This window comes from Pocillopora verrucosa, chromosome 9 (assembly GCF_036669915.1).
Source record: "Pocillopora verrucosa isolate sample1 chromosome 9, ASM3666991v2, whole genome shotgun sequence".
NCBI lineage: Eukaryota > Metazoa > Cnidaria > Anthozoa > Scleractinia > Pocilloporidae > Pocillopora > Pocillopora verrucosa.
Genome location: NC_089320.1, coordinates 6444084 through 6465170, shown reverse-complemented (window position 1 = coordinate 6465170; position 21087 = coordinate 6444084). Strand labels below are relative to the sequence as shown.

The following is a 21087-nucleotide window of genomic DNA, read 5'->3' as shown; positions in this document are numbered from 1 at the left end:
TAAGTCTATATCCCTACTTGGTCATTCGATAGTAATAGTGCTTACTATTCAGCAAAGTTGGAGCCACAATTAATATTGTTGCTGTTTAAACATTTTGGGTGATCACGTTGTTTTCAAGATCAGTCATCGCCTTCACCTAATTCTCAAACATCATCATGGGATGACTTGTAGACCACAAGGACTACACAAAAATCCCTCGTTTTAAACAGCAACATTTGTTCTGATTTCACTTCACTATATGACAAAAGGGGTAAACCCGATGAAAAACACAGAAAAACAAAACAAAAGCAAAAAAATCACTTTTCATGTTGTTCTTTAGTAGAATTATGAAATTATGAAGTCATTTGCGTGGATCGGCAAAAGCTTGGAGATTAATTCTTAATTTTTACAGAAGCTGAAGGCCTTTTTAGAGACCATCAGTTTTCTATCAAAATAAAACCTGAATGGATATGAGCTTCCTCACACAACTTAAGCAATTCCTTTCCACTTTGAAACTCATTCAAGAAAGTACCTCAAGAACCATGTACACTGACATGTATTTAGAAACACTGATAGCCCACAAAGATGTATGTTCAGTCGAGCGATCATCCTCATTTTGATTGCAGAAACCTAGAGATTATACCTTGCAGACTGGGTTTCTTGGGTACTTATTGAATTCACTAGTGAATAAGCAACAAATACCGTCTGTGAGAAAAATGAAAAGAAAATGCAACCCAAGTTAGATGGCGGTGAGTAATGTTTGGAGTACCTTATATACCAGCACTAATTTGAGTGAGAATAAAACTTTTTAAGAAAGTTATTGCAATCAAAATTTGAACTTCTTTACCTTAAGGCCATCTTGATTATAACTTTATCATTGCTACATGTATATTAGGCATCAACTTTGTAACAAACATGTTACGGGTAAATCCCAAAACTTTCTTGGATATCGACTGTTTCAGAAAATCCAGATGTTGAGATGTATTTCTAGTGCTGATGTATCCCAACGCTTGCAATATTAATGTTATTATTAAAAGAAAAATGAAATTGTATACATTAGGTCAAAGTCACACAACTTACGCCTGTACACATCCAAATAGAAATTGTATTCCATAGCACCTCATAATTACAACTATTAAACCAAACTTCGAAATTAACTATATTTGTATAGGAACTGGCACCACATATATTTGAATCAGGAGAGATTGTGTTGTTCTGTTAATGATGTCTTTTTTTAGGTTGGCTATGGGGAAAAATCGTTCTATTTTAGTGTAACAAGTGCAAGATGAAGCAAGCCAGTGAAAACATGAAGAACTGATAAGGTTAACTCAATTTTGATTACTTAGGATACTTAAGGCGCACCAACCGTATGCCAGGTAGCTTTCTATAACATTATAACAAAAGTACTGTATTTGGAATAAGAAATGTGTGTTGACCTTTAACCCTCTTACACTGGCCTTCAACAACCAATTTAATACCAGCCTTCAAAGGATTTTACATCCCAAGATTTCTCGTTGCACAGTTTTTAGTGAGTTTTACACCATAAATCCTTTCCATATGTTGGAAGGACAATAATCCAACTTCTATGTCCATTTTTTGGGTTGTACTGGCGTATATCCGCAATTGGGAAGCATGTGCTATTTCTGTGTTGATCACCGTTGGAGGGTTGACATCATCCAAAGTTTCACTAACCCAGTCAGTCAAGTAGACTAAACATATCTGTAATACACTTTGAATAATGTCAATCTCTTCCACAGACTCCGTTTCAAGAGATTCCTCTTTGACAGACTCCTCTTCAACTGACTCCTCCTCAAATGAAACCTCTGGTCCATTTTTATACTGCTATGGTGCTTCTCTGTGAAGACATAGCCACTTATGCCCAAAATGGGAAAACATTGTTTCCAGCCACGATACGTAATGCTTCTCAGTACAATGCATTTGAGTTTTTCCCTTTACGAAGAAACAAATGCTCTAATCTAGCAAAGCAAATGGCATTTGGTTGAGGGAAATCCAAGGAATATCACCTTTAAAGCATTTTGCTAAGTGATGTAACAAATTATGCTTGCAATGAGTAAACAAAGTTTTCATGGCACTCAGGCTTGAAACCAGAAAGTCTGTTTTGACATATTGAAGGAGTTCGTGTTCCACACTTTCCATAACAGCTATCTTAAATAAATGGCTTACAATATGCGAGCGTCACCTTGATGACAATGCACATTTGAAGCTTGCGACAAAATCTTTTATCAGATCCCCAAAACTGCGAGCAAGTGGTTGTGTATCCTTACATGGAGAAAAATGGAAGATAGGGAACAGAGGATTGTCAAGTGTGGGTGTAGTTGACCTTTGCGTAGTGCTGCTGGGCTGAACTTCACCAGGAAATCCACAGGAAACATAATTGATTTACAATGCGTCCTCTGCCTCTGACAGCGTCTTGAAATGTATAGATAAGTGCTTTGTCACCCTTGTTCGACAACTGCTACCTAAAGACAAAAGAACCAGTAGTAAGTTCCCCAAACAAGAAAGTAACAGTGTTATTGAGCTTGCTGAAATTAAAACACACCAGATAATTTCAAGTAGAGTGATGTAAACTAAAGAGGATCGTGGAAATTATAGTAAAGGATGGAGTTCCGAAATCAATCCGCAGTTATTCAAAAAATAATGCACTTGAATAAAGTTTGACAAACCTGTCCTTGAAGAATTTGAAAGTCTTGCTGACTGCATCAGCACAACCATCCCAAAACTTGGGGTCAGATTGCATAAGTTATTTGTCGAAACCAGCATCGTCCCAAAACAAGCAAATGTACTGCACCAGAGCAGATATTTCAGCGTCTGTCCACTCCTTTCTTCCAAAAATAACAGTCATTAGAGTTTGTATGGGAACATTTACGACCGCCGCAGTTCACTTAAGTGGATAGAAATTGTATACTTAGATTCACAGGACCTCCATATGTCATAGCCCAATTTTAGAGAAAAAATTGGAGAAAAATTGTAGTGACAGTGTAATCATAAATAGCTATCTACAGTAAATGTGATGTACCAAAATTAAGTTATTAGGCATATTGACCTCAGCAGCCTTTACCTTTTGTCTCATCAAGGTAAACTGTTTCCTTTTTAGAGCCATAATCACGTATGTAAGTTCCCCTGTCAAACAGGTCACTCACAAACTGTAAATCAGAGTGTTGCATTTCTCAATTAGCAAAAATTTAAAAATTATCATTGCTAGCAATTCTTTATTACAAGGTTTTTGAAACTAAGCTTTATCTTATTTTCAAGGCATATTTAATTTTGACAGATTCTCCCTGGATTCAATCAAACAATCATATATTCCAATATACAATAAATGCTGAGGCTGGGGTTCAAAAGGTGAAATGCATACCATTATGCACTCTTCAAAGAAAGCAACATAGCTAAGAATAACATTTCTTGCAGCTCCAGGACTTTCCATATAATACTGGGTCACTTTCTCCAGGGGCAGTGATCTTTCTACTATGTCTTCAAAATTCTGTAGAACTGTTCTTTCAGTAAACCCTGAAGAATAATCATTTGTAGAATATTCATCTGTGAGTTTGGAGGAATGTAAATGTTATGAAACACACTAGCAGTGTGGTTAGCATAAAGAGTCACAAAACTACATGGTATTTGTCAGGTAAAAGGAAATTACCAGAGAAGAATATACCTTGTCTCTAAAACAAACTGGTTGTTCAAATGAGTTTCATGCTGTTACTGAGAATTAATACAGCTTTTCCGTATGTTTCATATGTACTGAATTAGCTAATTCCTAATAAATAGCATTGGGAATGCTAATAAAAAAATAATAACTGGCCTAAGGTGAATGATAAACAAATATGGCACAATAAATTATACCAAATACAAACAAATGGCATACCTGAAAAAGATGCCACTTGAATGTTTTGTCTCATTATTTCTGTTTGCTGGCCTTTTCGTTCCTTGATAGTTACTCGTGGAAACCCACGGAAACTTTCAGGACCATAATTGGACAAAACCTCTTTTAATTTATCAAGGCTTCCAATGCGATAGGCAAACAACCCCGATGAACCCAAAAGCTGTTCACAATTTCTCATCTCACAATGCAGAGAACAAAGATTAATGCTGTTTAATTCTTCCTCTAATAGGAAATTAAGGTCATCTCGAAGGCCTGAACACCTGTATAGAGAGAAAGTAAAGAGAGTTGGTTGGGTTAGATTTGCCTCACATGAAACTTGTCTGTATGATACCAATAAATTTTATCAGGTATCTCACCTTCCGATGTTGGCTTTTGACCTTAAACAATCTAGACAGGTTTCATCTGCATCAACTCCATGGCATGTACAGGCCTCAATGGAAATAAGTAATTAATTAAAATTCATTTCTTAGGCAATTTCATGCACTTTAACAACAGATATAAACATTCAATTCTACAAAATAAAGTCATCAATGGCTGTTTTTCACTACAGCCATGTACTACTTCAAATTTGACTTGATGCCATTCTACTTTCAGAAAACTGATCTGATCATAAATCGATGAAATAATTAAAATCAAGGAAAATATCAAGAGAAATAATTACCCTGATTGCATCACAAAATACACAAAATTCCATATCCTTTCCCACCAAGAAGGAAACCTTCATCATTTTTTTTGTTGAGAAGAAGCAGCAAGGCCTTGTAATCAAGAGTCACTGCAGAAAAAGGAAATTTAAGGAAAACAATTACAGAAAATACTTTGATGTTCATAACACACGAGACTTAACACATAATAAAAAAATTGTGTCTCAGGAAAACTCACTTCTCCACATGTATCGCTTCTTATCTGACCACTTACTATGTTGAAAAGAACTCATTTTAGCGAGTTGTCCATTTCTTACTACATACATAAGAAAAGCCCAGGCTGCACATTCCATTACCGAACGCTCGATCCGAGAGGCGAAAAATCCAATCTTAAAATGACTGGGCGGCCACAAATCCAACGGACAATCCAAGCACATATATTTTAGCTTCATTTCAACTCACTATAAATTCAATCTTCCCCATGACTTTACTGCTCAGAGTCTTTGCAGGGTTACAAGTGCCACACTTGACCCTTCCAAGCACTGGTATCTACTTTTGAAAGAGGTATGTGGCGTCCCTCTGCGTAAATTTTTCATACGCGATGTATTTAGGATATTTCCCAATGAAATCCAAAGTGTGGCTGCGCGGGAACTTCAGCCCGCCAAATCATCGTTTGGAGTTGTGGAGATGGACAGGATTCCCGACGTCGTCCACGTTGTGTCCACGTTCGGTTTGGTTGCTGGTCTTCTTCGCAATAAAAAAATTCCCAACGAACTTATTAATTCTGCGGGATTTATGGCAATCGTAAATCTGGTCAACTCCGCCTCACCAGACTTTGAGTCCGAGGGCGCGAAAAATTTATCTTTTGGCGCCAAAACCAGTCAAGACTCCGAGGAGCTCGTTTCCTTACTTGCCGAAAGATCAGCCAGAATAAATTCCCTTGAAGTGGAAGTGAAGGAACTTCAAGCACGGATTTCACATCTCGAATCGAGCACGGAGGCAAGTTTAGACGATTCTTCCCTCCTTAATTCTCCATGTTGCTCATCTACTCCGTCAAGTTCTTCTAGTTCCTCGTGTAGTTCAATTGATGACACAAAGAACCGACCTGATTTAGGAACAATAAACAAGAAAAGACAAAGAATCACATTAGACATATTAGGTGAGGGAAGTAACGCAATCCATCCTGCATCTCATTTAACCTCAAACGCCACGTGGCGATCTTTGTGAGCCTTTTGAATTAGATATTCAAAGTCGGCAAATTATATAATTATTAGGTCAGAGTATTGGACTTTATACATCCACATATCGAATTGTACTTTTATTTGGCACAGCAAACGTCCGAACCAGACAATACATAATCCACCGCCGTACCAACAACCTTCTTGTAAATCAAGGTGAGGAACACAGCGTTTTATGTAATATCTGGGTTCTTGGTAATGATTGAGAAAAACAAACAGATCACTAAGAATTTTCGCAACTCGGATGAATCGAACACTGTAAATGTGAAAAATTTCTGATCCAATGAACTATCTTTTTCTGCTTCTTGTTTAGTGTTATAACTTTATGACAAAACAAGATATTTTATTTTATGGGATTTACCTGGGCAATATCAGCTTGTTGAACAGGGAAACTTATTAGAACGCAAGTAAATCATCGGTCGGAAGTATATTTTTTGTTCGCGGATATTCCTATTGGAAATTTTTTCTTAAAAAATTTGGCAAACGAAAATGTATTTTAAGTTGATTTTAATTTGATTCGTTGAAGACTAATGTCCGACTTTCATAACCATGCAGATATTGGGTTAACTTCAAACACTATATTTGGTTATCATGTCAACTTCAAACATTATTGTAAATTGATAATATGCTCTCAACCATCCACGGTTTTCATAGTAAGTCTAGATTTGCCACCATAAAGAGCTTCTAAAGCTGAAGTTTCGAGTGTAAGCCCTAAGTCAGTGTGCCATTCGCTCAGAAAAAAATATATACGAAGTCTCAGTGGCCACTACCTTTTTATTTCGCGTCGCCGCTCTACCGCATTCACTTTCGCCATGCGCCTCTGTCCTTTGTGGTTACCCAACCTCGTACCTTGGAATGGGCAGATTTCAGAGAATTCTGTACTTTTTTAGGCGACTTAGTACTTCAGTTATTTTCGCCATAAGAAGGCCAAACTAGTCGTTCAATTTCGTCAACGCCAAATTATAATGATTGATGTAATGAGATAACATAAGAAATTTGGTGTTCGTATAGGCACAAGCGGCCCAAGCGCGCCTCAATTTCGCCTCAACGACAGGACCGCGGCCATAATTGCCGCATAGCAGGGAGGTGAACTATATACTTAGCCGGATAATTTTTGTTCTAGCCCATTTTCTTCATGATTCAGATATACCATTTCAGTTGGAAACGGGTAGATACGGGCTCTACCGATTCTCTTTCTTAAAATTTTTGATTGTTTGCGGAAACTGAATGCTTTAAACTGCAGCTGCTCTTCGGTTTCGAGTTTGCGCTCAAATTGGAAAGTTAGGCTAAAATTGGGCTAAAATGTGACCTAGCTTTGCAGCAAGATAGTAATGTTCGGGGTTATTCGAGTACATAACTAAATTGTGGTCACTAGCTCGCTTTAGTATCAAAGCGTTCTTCGGAGCGACGAACGAATTAACACGAAGGAAGTTAGATGTGTTAGATGTCAGATGTGTCAGTCACAAAAGAAGAACATGTAAACATTTCTTCGTGCTCGAAAGTGATTGAATTTGTAACATTCGCGTTGAAAATAAAAAAAGAAATGGAAAGAAAAAATTCCTCAGATGTTTATGACCAAAGAACTGGTTCATATGGCTCCAAAAAAAAAATGGACCAAATATGAAAAAATTAGAACGCTCAGATTTACATAAGGACTACCGTGCTATATTAAATGATATGTGATAGTGTTGAATGACGTCATGTCATGTCTCAAGTTGGGGTTTTTCCCGACTTTTACTTGGTTGCAAATTTGCATATACAAATTTGTGTGGCCCCAACTGTTATGCGTTTGTATTCGTTTCTTCGATAAAGTTTCGAACTCAACTCTGTACATCCTCTTACTACAACACTACAGGAAAAAATCCTTTGGCATTTTTCAAGCTAACTTAATTGGGTGAGTTTGTCCGAGCTATGAGCTTTCCTCTCATTGTTTACCTTTCGCTTCGATTAATTTTTTGGAAGGACAGGCCTTAACGTGTTCCATTGAAAAAACTTGACTCTGTGCAGGACTGAGAGAATTTTTCAGTCACATGATTGTTAAAAGGAAACGACCTGCACCAAGATTTCCTTCGTGTCCTCGTTAGATTATACTTTGAGCGTAAAACCTGACAACATGGCCTCATGCCAAAAATTATGCTCAAAATGTTTCATTACGCTCACGTTAATAATTGATCAAAGCGCTCTGTGAGCAAACTCGTAAATTTACAGATGACTCACATGTTTTTTTGGATTTTGTTTAATTTTATCAGGTTTAGGGAATTTTTTGGTTGATTGTCATATTTAGAGTACGAGCAGTAGTTCAGTGCTCGCTAATAATGTAGCAAAGAAACAAAGTAACGTTGGGATACATATCAAACTTTTGGTTCGGATTTTGGCTGGACAATAAGTCAAGCTTTTGCTCCTCTTTTGTCCTTATCTATTGTTTGCAGGAAAGTGTTTCTATTGTTCGCATGGCAAAGGTTAGTAATCACCGTCGTGTAGCCAGCTCACCGAGCGCGAGATTCAAATTTCGAACACTCGTGAACCATTACAACTGCAGCTTCTCCCTGAATTCAAACTCTGCTGAGCTAAATAAAACTTATACAAGTCATTTGATCTTACATGGTTTGATGCTACTCTGGTTTACAGATTTAATGAATGTAACCGAAGAAGTTACAATTCATAGACCCAACTTTTCGACACTCCTGTCTAGTGCCTAATCGTAACTTATTCGGTTACATTCATTAAATCTGTAAACCAGAGAAGCATCAAACCATGTCGGATTGTCCACCTGGTTGCCGTGTGAACTTTAATATATTTCATTTGATTTTTCTCGGGCTCATTCTCGTCCCCAAAGCCCTTTTCGCTTCTCTTAGCCACCGGCGCAAGGAATGTAAAACAAAACATGTTGTCTGCAAGCGGAAGGGAACAAAGAAAGTGTGATTTCACACCTTTGAACGTTTGAGTGACTCAGTTGACGTTTCTAAATAAATAAATCATGGGAGGCAGCAAGTGGGCAGACAAATTAGGGGTATTTTTCTAAAGTTCAACAATAGCATAAAAAGGCTCGGAAACCTAGGCTGAAGTCATGAATCGCTTTCTACAGTTTGTGACTGAGCGTAACGCTAAGAAGTATGAGTAAGTTTTACGAAGTTTAGTATCGGTGATACTTACGAAAGGCGAATTTCTCGTTGAAGCCATAATTATGTTCTCCAAATTGCTGCCAGTATAACCGTACCTAGGGTACGAGTGACAGACATTTGTAGAAAAGCAGTGCTCAAATTCGTTTCTCTTGAAAGAAAAGGGTCAGATGGACGAGGAAAATCCTGCCTTCGCACGCCATACTAGACTAGTGGACTACAGAATTTATTTTCCCAATACAATTATTTTGTCCAAACATATCTCTCTACTTAGAGTCTTATTTTAGAATCTAGTTTCAACACGTTGTGTACTTTGAGAATGCGCCTGATCACTTTCTGTTGTACAAAAATAAACATTTGACCTGGGAAACCTTATGACTCAAGCATTTTTGTTTCGATCATATGACAAAATTTTGAAACTTTCGATATCAGCCCGCTCAAACAGGAACCTATCCTGAACTGGACATCAGCTCAGTCCAGTTTAACCAGGTATTGCTAGAATTTTCCTAATGATTCTTCAGATGATTACCGGCGCTCAGGAGAGGTGTATTTGCATATGAGGCGACTGAACTGGAACTTGATCATCTTTTTGGAAAGTCACTAGATTAGTTTTAAATCAAGGGGGAGGCTGAACAAACGTAACGCTTTGGAGTTTTACGGTCACTGTAGAAAGTCTAAATTCCTGTGTAGTGCAGTAGTCAGTGCTGATCATTGTGTATGTTAACATCAAACCATAACTAAATAAGAGCGCATTTCGATGGACTGGTGAAACCTAAACCAAAAGAAAACCAACCTGCTTTAGGAGTGTGATACGAAAGTGACCGAGAGGCGATAAGGATCAGTTTTGAATCTGATTGGCTGAGAATCACCCAGCGAAGTGAAATCCCGAATGACTTTTGACACCCATTTTAACTGACCTTGGAGTAAAATATTCAGCGATACTACACACCAAAACGTCTGAGATAATATATAGATTTAGCCAAGCCTAAAAGCGGAGCTCTAGTTAGTTTATTTTCCAGCCCTTCATTATACTTAATAAAATCTGTAATAAAACTCGTCCGCACAGACTGTAAAAGAGCTTCTTCAAAGGGATAAGAGACCAGACGAGGTCTGGAAAATGAGGACGATGTTCTCAAAACACACATGCTAGTCAGTGGTATCTTCGAACAGCTTAGCACCTTCGTCGTTGTTCCTAATATTTTGAGCAAATATTCGAAGACTGGGAAGTTATCTTCTTCAGATGAAGTGTATGATGACAGCATCAGTTTACATGGGACCTTGAGTTGCCGTAACTTTAGGCGACTTTGGGCGATTTAAGACCACTTAAGGCGACTTAAGCAAAATTGACACAAAAAATATTGCGACTTTAGGTGATTTAAGGCGACTTAGGGCGATTTTAAAGCGATTTTATTCGACTGAAGCGATAAAATCAAAGTTAGAAACAGTCTCTCCATAAACTTTAAAAATGTCTACAGAATCTCTTGCAATAAAGATAACAGTTTCAAGTCACTCGGTCAAGAAGTAGGTGAATCTAAGATGGAATTTATTTAGCCTAGTTTAACTTTCTTTCACTGGTGTTAGTTTGTGAAATAATAGTGCCTTCTGTGTTATAATGGTTTACTGAACAATGAATTGTCAGCCAGCATTGCTGTGTTCTGGACGATCACTATTTGTACCTTTTATGTATAGCTAGAATAGTAAAACAATGCCGTGGGAACCAACAAGATATTTGAACGACTCTTAGTCTGTTCCAAATTTATCATTTCTTTGGAATAAAAGACAGGTATGAAGTGAAATCATCTTCAACATGTCTCCTCGAGAAGATTGCTTTTCAAAGGTGATAGACAAAACACAGACCCTCAGTCCATAGACTAGCCAGATGGAATATTCAAATATGCTGCCCTAAAATGAACTAACCTCACAAAATCCTATTTCGAATGAATTCTACTGAAAGCAGCGCCCCCCATAAACTTACTTTGCAGGCGCCTTCTTTGTTCTCTTCAGTCGATGCAATAAATAAGTGGACGTGCTTAGTTTGTCTGCTAACCTTGCTTCTGAAACACTCCAAAGTTCTTGTTTTGGCTAACGCAGTCAGAAAATGACTCAGTTGATTGGAAGCATTGTGGTCAGTTGCTTTGTTGTTCATTTCGAAAGTCTCTTGAAGATGTTAGGTTTAGTGTTCTAACAACAAATGCCTAATCTCACGAGGTCAACCAGCTGGCATGCCCACCTATATCTGTCAGTAGTGAATATATCAGTATGTTATTATAGATCTTACTTAGGAGAGTGGATTGGAGAGAGACTAGAATAGACTGGGAGAATGTAAACAGCTTGTAAAAGTGTAGAGACAAAATTCCGTAGTTGAAGCGAGTGTTTAGTAGCACAAGCCGGTGAGAATCAAAGGGTCTAAGAAATCAACCAGAGTTGCATAGAATGAAATAAGTTTGGATGTTAGTAGAATTGTGTAGTGGAGAACCGGGTAATTAAAGAAAAAAGTGAATAAGACAGTTCGAGAGTCTTTGTACCTTTCGCCGAGCGTGGTGTGCTCGATAGCTAATTTCCCGACATTTTATAGGGTAAAATACTTGGTGGGCAGTTTAGTCGTAACATTATTTTGCATGAAACTCTGTGTTCCGTAGAGCCACTAATCTCCTTCGTAACCGTTCTGTGACTCGTCACGCAACGCTTTTACTCACGATTAGCCGTTTGCGGAAAGGAGTGTTGCGTTACGAGTCCCAGAACAGCTGCGAAGGAGATTGTAGGCTCACTGCACGCGTGTCATATACCAGCAAACTCCAAGGTGATGGCGCTTTTCAAGAAAAAAGAACGCCTTGAATCTGCTCTTCGGCTTGCCACACACGCTGATTGAGCTATTTTTAAGTCGATATTTGGTGTCAGTTTTTTGCCTTGGAATGTTTATGATGCTATTGCTCCTGGCTGCTTAATTTGTTTCGGAATTTTCTGAAATGGCGACCAAAGTTATTTGCATTTTTTAGATGCCGTATGAGGCAGAGTGACTTTGGCCGAGATGATCTCCTATTACTTTTGTATTTAGCAACACATTTCACGATGCTGAGGAAAACTTAGTAGCATCATCGCAAAAGCGTACGCACACACACAAAAACAAATCTCCTTCTTCTTCGAAACCTAATCATTTTATCTAATCATATTCATAATATCATATGGATAAAGTCACCAAAGACGAAATGCTAGTCTGCTGCAGGAAATCGGTGAGAACACAAGTAACGCGCGCGAGAGAGAGCTGACAAAAGCATTTACGTACAGCATTATTCAGCTTTATTATCAAAAATTTGTTAACACTTAAATGTGGATGAAGTTTGGTTTTAAGATTCACCTTATTTTCAGGAGTAATACATTTGAGACGGAAAGATGGACGGAACACACGCTAAGATCCCGAAAAACGTTAGTTCAGGACCCCATCTTGAGGATGAGTTGGAACGTGATGATAATCGGTCTGCCAGACGCAGCACATTTGAACAATTCATAGAACTCAAAGAACATGTCAAAGCACTGATGGAGCTGAGGATATTGGATTTACTATCTCAGAGGATGAACAATGAAGAAGCAATATTCTCGAAATTTATATCGTCTAAAATTTGTTTGGCGTATCAAAAGATTGGAGATGTGGCTCGTGCAGAGAAAATAGCGGAGCGCTTGACTTTCCCTTCTCTTTCGCCTAAATCGCTATCACCACCACTCTCGCCTTCTTCACAATCGTTTTCGACAGCATCGGGGTCAGGGCTAGGGTCATTATCATCATCATCATCACCGTCGTCATCATCAGTTTCATCATCATCATCATCTTCAGCAGTTTCATCATCATCGTCATCGTCATCGTCATCGTCATCTTCGTCATCAATATCGTCATCTTCATCGTCTGCTTCGTCACTAATGTCTTCATTTTCGTTTTTCTTTCCCGATTTTGAAGTTGCCCTCGGATGTAGTGGACAATTCCACTGGGACTTCTTGTTCGCAACGATATTGAATTTAGTTGATTATCACGCACGTCATTCTTGTGAGTGCCGTGCATCTGATGAGCGCTGGGATTCTTGTGGCCCATGTGAAGATTTTGAATTGCCTGTAGGTACACACTCCGAGTACAACAGATCTGGGTGTATGCCTGAAGTGTACTGCCCTACTCCCCCAAGTTCATCGACACTTCCTGAATGTCGTGATTCTACAAAATTTTATGCAGGAGATTATTCTGCCTACGCCAGCACCATGGGATCTCCTCCACAAATATACTCAAGTCGTGATGGTTATCAGCCGCAAAAGTCATCCCTCAACTTAGTGATGCCCAAAACTGTTTCAGCGAAGACCTTAGGACTGCCTCAATCTTCAAGCCTCCTCGAAGATGGATCTAAAGCAAATCTCCCGTTGACAGTCAGAGAGTTTCCCATTGGTAATGGACGCGCAAGAACTCCGCCAAATATCTTCCCAAATGGACATGTACTCGCCGAAAGGCCGATATCGCCATCGCAGTTGGAAAGAGGAGATGACGCTCCGGGATTTCTTCTGGACGGGGAAAGTGCAGGAGCTGGTCAGGGTCTGTTAAACAGTAATTCAAACACATCTGTTGACGGGTCATTGGCCGTACTCGAGCAACGTGTGGCTGAAGTTTGCTCTCTTGTCGAGAGAACGTTGAAAGAAAGACAAGAGAGAGAGAAATCCATGAAAGAAACTGAGCGAAAAAGAAAAGAAAAGCGGGAAAGGAAAGAAAAACAAGCACGAGAAAGAAAAGAAAGGGAAGCGAGGGAAGCGAGGGAAGCGAGAGAAACGGAACTCATGAATGAAAGAGTAGAAGAGAACTCCACGAGCAGTGGACAAGAAACACCTTCGCAAGACTCGGCTCCTGCTGAGGTTCGACAATGGCTGTGTGAACATTATCAACGGCTCTGCCGTGTCAAGTTTTCATGCTGCGGAAAGTTCTTTCCTTGTCATCGTTGTCATAACAACTCTGGGTGCCCAAATGACAATTCCAAAGCAAGAGAGGCGTGTTCTGTTGAGTGCTCTGTTTGTAGCCATCAACAAGAGGTAAACAGGAATGACATTGACTTGAAATTTTATATAAGAGGAAAGAGGGTTCTTACACTTAGGTTATCACCGATTTAACTTCGAATGTTTGATTTTTAAGATCAACCAGGACGCCCACACCTGTGCCAGATGCAAAACAAGGTTCTCAGCATATTTCTGCTCGGTGTGTAAACACTTCACAGGGGAAGATAAAGCTCCTTATCACTGCGAAAAGTGTGGTATCTGCCGGTAGGTGAAACAATATTCATGACCAATTTTTTTTTCGTTTGTTTGGATATTATGCTTGTTGTCCAAAAGAATAAGGGTCAGGGAGTTATTGGCCTGCTTCAGTACCAAGTCAAGGAGTTATTGACTTGTGTTACAGTATGAATGAAGAATCCTGAAGCTGCCTTTGGAGCGAGAGCAAAGTATTACGGAGTAATACGAAATGCTTCATCGATGAGTGCTTAAAACACCCCATTGCTAGTTGTTTCTTAAAAAGGAATAGAAATCCCAAAAAACATTAGTTTTGGTTTCCTCGTACCCATTACGTTTCGTCCTCAGTAATTATTCTAGCTTATCGAGTAGAAATACAGCGCTTTTCTTTACGAGTTAGAAATTTGTTTCCCTAACGAATCATGTTGTGCTCGAGTAAATAGCATCGAAGTAATGTTTCTATTTCCCGTTCAGTATCTACAAGGACAACTCCTTCCACTGCGATGAGTGTAACGTTTGTCTGAGAAAAGGGCTGGAAGGAAGTCATTCCTGTCGAACAGATTCAGGACACGATGAGTGTTGCATCTGTTTGGAGGTAGTTACGTAATTTACTTACTAAGGCTGGATAAGAGTAAAGAATGGGAGAAATATCTTCCAAAAGATTCGCCCTTTAACCGAAGCGATTAACCTTGCACTCAATTTGATTATATTCACCTGTCACGTATAGTGACGTTAGGTGCTTGCGTTTCTTGAGTCGGAATGTGGCGAAAGAGAAGCAAGGCAATTAAATCACAATCCAAATTTTTAGTTTTTGATTCGGTTGATCGATTCTTTATTTCCAGGACACTTTCAACGGTTGTGAGATCCTGCCATGCTCACACAAGGTTCATCAAGAGTGTGCTATTGCTATGAGGGAGAATGGCGTGTGAGTATGCATGAAATATTGTGATATTTATTTCTGGGAATAAACTCAAATATGGAAGAACATCCCATTGCTCCGCTGAAGTTTTGTTGGTATTTAATTCTGAATTGGATGTGAGTCCGTGAACCTGCTCGAGCTTGGATTGTGCAATGAGGAGTTTTCAGTTGCATATAAAATGAAAAACCTCCGTCTCCTCTTAAGGAGCCTCGGTCGCCAGTGGGTAAGATAGACAAAACAGCGATTGGTTTTTTGCGATTACAATAATTTCAGAAACGATAGGAAATTACATGAAGAATCAACAGCATGGAGATCCAGAGGAACAGACCTCCGTTCCCGCCTTCCTTAAATTGACATATCCCGGGTAACGCCTTCTTTGTCCCCTTAGCTTTTCTTAGGTCCAGAGATCGTTTCAATTTTGGTTTCAATATGCTCTATGCATGTTGTCATGGAGTTTTTTTTTTAAATCCAAAGCAATATTATTTCATCGGCAAACTTTGAAAGACTTTTTATGTTACGTAACCCAGATTTTACTGTGACCGTCCCACACTAGTTTTTCTCGAGTTCACTTGAACTATTTCCTTTTAATTTGCAGTGGCAGCTGCCCTATTTGTCGCCATTCTTTGTTCAGTCAGACAGGAATGAATGAATAACAACCTCGACCCCAGTGCTCAGAATTCCAAGAAAAGGCAAATTGTTCCTAAGAGGTTTAGATAGTGTCCTGATTGACGTTGTCATTTCTTATTGTAGGCGTCAATTTAACTCTTTATCCCTTGGAATGACTGGCTCCTAAGTTGTCCTCATGGTATTACCCTAGAATCAAATGGTGAATGTAACGAAAATAAAGGCAATGATCACAAGTTTAGGAAGCTCTTGATTGTCAAAGAAACTCTCGTTGTCAGTACCAGAGGAAATATAAAGAGAAGAGTGTGGATTGTTAGGGTATAAAATGTTAAAGATGGTAATAGTTATTTTAATCTAACCTGTACAAGGACACAAACCTGAGGGGGAAGGGGAAATGAGGGTGGCAGGATCCCCTTAGATTGAAGTGATTTCTACACAGTGACTTTAATATCCAAATTTACTGCTTTTAGTAGGAGGCCTTTCATCCCTTAAAGATTTGTGTAAAAGTGTCCAAAGCATCGATTAGTCTGGCGAGGAGACGGAAAGCTACCAGACATCAGAGTCTCTCCATTCTCTTTCTCTTCTCCGTTTTTCCAATTTTTTAATAGGCAAGCAACTAAACAACCAATTTGGCAAATTAATGCGTCGCGAACATATCTTTCGGCACACATCTTTTGATCCCCGTGTGGAGCAAAATGAAATGTCCTCCCAAGAACATGAGGTTTTTTCGGAGAGGGGGGGATGACCAAAACCTCTTAAAATGAGAACCATTTTACAATTGAATTTTATCAGAAATGAGCTAGAAGCTCTGCAAGTGTGGCGCTTATTCATGGGCTGCGCCTATTTGAGGATGGCGCTCATTGAATGCAACACAGAAATCTTCTTTTATAATTCAACAGTATATCTCCTGTCTGTTTGAATAATTTACAAGCACTAACGAAGCACTTATTGATTGTCAGGAATCGTTTCTTCCCGCATATTTCATTTGTATTATCAGGGAAATATTTACTCAACTTTGATCTCACGATCCCTTCTAAACCTAAGGGTCTACTATCTCCAGCGTGGAAGAGCACGCTTCTTCTTAGTCTTCTTCTAGTTCTCCTGAGATATCAAACTGTGTAACATTAGGGGATTATGTCCGCGAACAAATATCTGTGCGTTTTTTGGCGCCAAACGAACTCGATTAGTCTGGTAAATTTCTACACCGATCTAGCTCTATCTACTACCATAGTCAAACCGCGTTGGATATCGCGTTGGATATCGCTGGCTCAAGAAACGTTTTTCTGTGCCTATTTTTTTAAAAGCGATTTAGCTCGTGAAATAGTGCCAGGCTCTCAAGAACCCGTCACTCATTTTTAAAAAACTCATTGCTGGTTCAGAATTTCATATCATGGCGCTAAAGACTCAGGCTTGCATACGATGGCTACAGACTGAACTCGGACTCAGTCGCTGTCTTCTCAGGGCGCACGAGAAGAGTGTGGGGTGTGGTGGGAAGAGAATAAGTCAAATATATTATGGTCATATTTGATTAATTTATCATCATTCCAACAACTCTCCGCGCCCGCGCCTTGCGCCCGCGCCCGCGCCCGCGCCCGCGCCCGCGCCTTGTGGCCATAGTATTCACATCAGAATACGAAACCCATGGACTTCAAATTATTACGCCACTTCCTCCATATTTCTGAGAATTAAACAGAAAACGCATAAATTATGAATGGCGTCCAACAATAATATCTTCTATCTTCTTGCTTTATGTTTTAAACGATTAACCATGCAAACACATCACACTTCCTTAGTTAAGACCGCAATCTTAGTTAACTAAGCTTTCCCGAAGGCGACTCATGAACCATAAAAGGAAATAACTCCGTGATAGTTACGTTAATCCTGCCCATGCGGAGTACTAATCATTACGTCACTTCCTTTATATTTCTGGGAAGTACGGTGGCTTCGAAAAAGCCACTGATTGTGAAGAAGTTCCCATTCACTGAATCTGAGCGTGAAAGCACATCGTGAAGATTAAGGTATCTATCGCAACATTATTTCCTATATGGCTCAGGAATTCATTTTTAGAAAATCTTAGTTGACCAAAATCACTGTCTTAGTCAAGGTAGTCTGTTACCTATGCATATATCGAGGACCGGTTGTTTAAATTTCAAAAGTTTCGCAACGGTTTGGCCAGCAAGTTTCAACAAGTCTGTCATCCAATTTTCTTTTGAAATTGTTTTTAAAAAGGGAGACAGTTGTTTAAAAGGATTAGAACTTTTCTTAGATCAAAGAGTCATAAGTCGTTGTGTGAGGACTGGTTTCACACTTATCAGTGAACCAAATTTCTAGGAGAGAAGTATCATTCGTGCCCCTCATTTAAGATCCACTTATTTTTGGGCTGCTTCACTCGATAGAAGCAGAAGTATATCGCCATAATTCATTCACTCAACTCTTTTTGTGCACGTTTAGCGAAAAATGGAAGCGAATTCAAGAAGGTATCCAGAGAGAAGTGCACTGATTTTCTCTCGAAAGCATGTGGTTTATTCCTTTTCTCACGTCAAACGTCTCCCTGGAGAGCGCAGCTTCAGAAAGGCGAATTTTACGATAGTTCTGCTTCACTTGTGTGGGGAAAGCAAACCTCAAACCAAAGAAAATATTGTGTCTTACTTCAGCTTGAGAACCAGCCAAAAATTATTCTTCGCTTTGCCATGAACGTGCAGGTAGACTTGCACCGAACATGAGCCCATACATGAACTATTTTGGGCTTAAGTTTTCTAATTTCAGACATAAATTTCTATTTCAAAATTATCTGTTTAACTTCCTGTCAGCTGAAGTAACCAAAAAGGTTGCCCCCTTCTATAATCCCTCTTTCTGCAAATATGTTTTGCTAAATTGACGAAACTACGATTAAAAAGTCTTACCATGCCGCCACATGCTGTGAACTAAATTTATTAGTTACACAAACCACTGATAATTTTACGAAGAATGTCATTGTTTTTCTATTCGGTTACAGAGTCGTCACGAAACTTAAGAAGTCACCTTTCTATTGTTAGTGATCTATAAAAATAGACTGTTTGCTGGTTCCCGTCGTTGTGGAGCTTAAATACGTATTTTCTGTTGCTAATTTCATTGACGTGTAACTTTGATCGGATTTCGTCTCGGCGCCGTGACGCATATGCTTCCTTCACTCTATCCAACATGACATAAGTTTTAATAAGACTTCTAAGTAACAACACTTTTAGTTAAGAAATAACCTCCTAAATCCATGAAATGACCTTTATTTGGGGAGTAAAAACTTTCAACACGCTTTTGATCTCAAGCTCCTTATTGAGAGAATTATACTTTTTGATGAGTAGGTTAAAAATTAAAATTCGAAAGAGCTCATCTAGCCCAGCCCTAAATTAAACTTTTTTTTCTCAATATAATAACACCCCTTGATTTTTTTGATCACCGTGAGAATATCCTAGAGTTAGTCCTTCATGACTGAAATTATCAGAGGTTCTTTTCTTGCCACTTGCGAGAAAAATTTGTACGACGGCCTCCAAATTTTCATCAGTGGTTAAACTCGTCTCCAAAGCCTACTCGGTTTTAAAAATTGCATCATTTTTCACAGGGACAAGCCCTTTCGGAATGAGGTCGATCTTTGGTCCATAATTAAGCCTGCTTCAGTCAGGGGATTCCCCGGATTTCAAGTGTAGTTTTACCTTTGTTATGAATACCTTTAGAGTATTCGGGGTTGCTTAATTGCGTCAATTACAGTCAAGTGTAAGTTGAACATAAACAGAAACGAACAGTATTTCAAACGTTTATTGGCATATTTGACACAGTAAAGGCAAGACCTAAGTCGCAAACAGCCAAGAATGGGAGGGGCTGATCTGAAAGTTTTAGAAGCTTCTTCATTCATAACCAGTTTATACCTGTAACTTAGATTTTCTTATCTCTAAAAAAAACTTTGTTTTAAATAGTGGTTTCTTCATCCGAGAGCGCAATAATTCGCTTTGTTTCATCCTAATTCTCCTTCCTGCGTCACCAGACGGAATTTACTTTATCTCCGCGCTAGTTATCTCCGAGCAACGGGAATCGGTTCCCTAGTGAACACAATACCTGCTATTGTATAAGTTATGAAAACGTTTTACAATGATGAACTGATCATTGTGCCATAGTAAGTGAATAAATTATGGCAAACTAATTTTTTGAGCTTTGTCGTTTTAGGCCCCGAAATTAATTTTTCCTTTTCTTATATTGTGTTACCCATTATCTGACCATTACCATTTACGAAACATCTCGAGAATGTTTGCATACCTTCAAATAAGCTTAGATAATACACTAATTGCCTAAGTAAGTCTTTGTACATTGACCGCAGGCTGAAGGTTTTGAAATCTGTTTCCGAAAGTGAAAATTACATATATGTGATAGAGTTGATTATTCTTCCAACTCGGGAACTTCGATATTGACGAGATCCCGAAGATCCATCGTACGTGCGGTAACAAGGAAACGTTTCAACAAGGTATGTTATCTGTGACCTGAAAAGTCAAATCCATCAAATGAAGTACTGATGTCTTTGAGGGAAATTTTCCTTATCGGGTAGTCATGATTTACCTCAAACTATCGTCACAATTTCCTCTTTTCCAGAGTGATACAATATGAAATTGTGGCATGAAAACTTGATTCAAAAACCGAGTTTTCCGCTGATCAAGTTGACAGATGCCATAAGCGCCTAACAGACTCCAGTCATGACATGTGAAAAGTATACCTCCATCTGGCGAATAAACAGTGCGAGTTTCTTCGAAATGTAAATCAATGCGGCTAAATCTATAAATTCTCACGACCAAACACAGCATAGCTCAAAAAGTTTATGTTTATATTACTCCGAGAACCAGACTGAACCGGCCACTATATTCTTAGCAGGGGTATCCAATTGTGATTTAATTGGTTTCTTTTTGTTTAAAATGCTGTACGAAAACTTTAGCTGAGTTAGCTAGCTAGCTTGAGTATTTATATATATGGCGAGACCTTGGAAACCGAAACTGAAAATCTTGGGAGATTGTTGATTGTATCAAACACATCTACAAGCTAAAAGTACAAACATTCGAAGTACAAAAATTCAAAGTACGCACTCTCATATCATAAAAGTGAAGTATCATTTATCGTTTTCATTGAAACTTGTAATCATAGTAAGTTCTTGCAGAACTATTTTAATCACAATACGTAAATGGTTAATTAGGTCAATGAAGAACTTTGAGCAACAGCCTTGGAATGTAACAGAAAGATTGTTTGTCCGGGCCATTTCACGAAGCGTTACGTAAAGGCTAATTTCCTCTTTCCTTTCTGAGAACAGTGGACTGCATGAAACGGATGTGGCACACAACTGCATGTGAAGTTTTTTATTAAGGTAATAAACTTACCTGAAAGGCAATTTGGAATAGGTAAG

At 38.8% G+C, this 21087-nt stretch overlaps 2 protein-coding genes across 3 annotated transcripts; one reads left to right on the top strand and one right to left on the bottom strand.

Annotated features, from left to right (window-relative positions):
• Positions 1-1141: 1141 nt before the first annotated feature.
• Positions 1142-9065, bottom strand: LOC136283375 (uncharacterized). Its single transcript, XM_066172148.1, has 7 exons — positions 8916-9065; positions 4987-5629; positions 4545-4655; positions 4240-4313; positions 3866-4143; positions 2664-3507; positions 1142-2459 (listed from the first exon to the last, which is right to left on the bottom strand). Exons 3-6 carry the CDS (start codon positions 4608-4610, stop codon positions 3248-3250), a joined length of 678 nt encoding a protein of 225 aa, XP_066028245.1. The 5' UTR covers positions 4611-4655; positions 4987-5629; positions 8916-9065; the 3' UTR covers positions 1142-2459; positions 2664-3247.
• LOC131769273 (uncharacterized) lies at positions 5810-15718 on the top strand. 2 transcript variants are annotated; one of them, XM_066172139.1, is made up of 6 exons: positions 5810-5918; positions 12248-13936; positions 14037-14164; positions 14606-14726; positions 14974-15056; positions 15646-15718. In XM_066172139.1, the coding sequence occupies exons 2-6, from the start codon at positions 12272-12274 to the stop codon at positions 15701-15703; spliced, it is 2055 nt and encodes a 684-aa protein (XP_066028236.1). In that variant the 5' UTR covers positions 5810-5918; positions 12248-12271; the 3' UTR covers positions 15704-15718. The 2 variants fall into 2 exon arrangements, with proteins under 2 accessions (XP_066028236.1, XP_066028235.1); XM_066172138.1 differs by lacking the exon at positions 5810-5918 and adding an exon at positions 7557-7656.
• The last annotated feature ends 5369 nt before the right edge of the window (positions 15719-21087 follow it).

Coding starts and splice junctions, on each gene's coding strand:
- LOC136283375 (XM_066172148.1), bottom strand. CDS start 4,610: ATGATGAAGGTTTCCTTCTTGGTGGGAAAGGATATGGAATTTTGTGTA. Junction 4,144..4,239: donor TCAAAAGCCAACATCGGAAG/GTGAGATACCTG, acceptor CTCTCTATACAG/GTGTTCAGGCCTTCGAGATG. Junction 3,508..3,865: donor TCAAGTGGCATCTTTTTCAG/GTATGCCATTTG, acceptor ATTATTCTTCAG/GGTTTACTGAAAGAACAGTT.
- LOC131769273 (XM_066172139.1), top strand. CDS start 12,272: ATGGACGGAACACACGCTAAGATCCCGAAAAACGTTAGTTCAGGACCC. Junction 13,937..14,036: donor TTTGTAGCCATCAACAAGAG/GTAAACAGGAAT, acceptor TTGATTTTTAAG/ATCAACCAGGACGCCCACAC. Junction 14,165..14,605: donor GAAAAGTGTGGTATCTGCCG/GTAGGTGAAACA, acceptor TTTCCCGTTCAG/TATCTACAAGGACAACTCCT.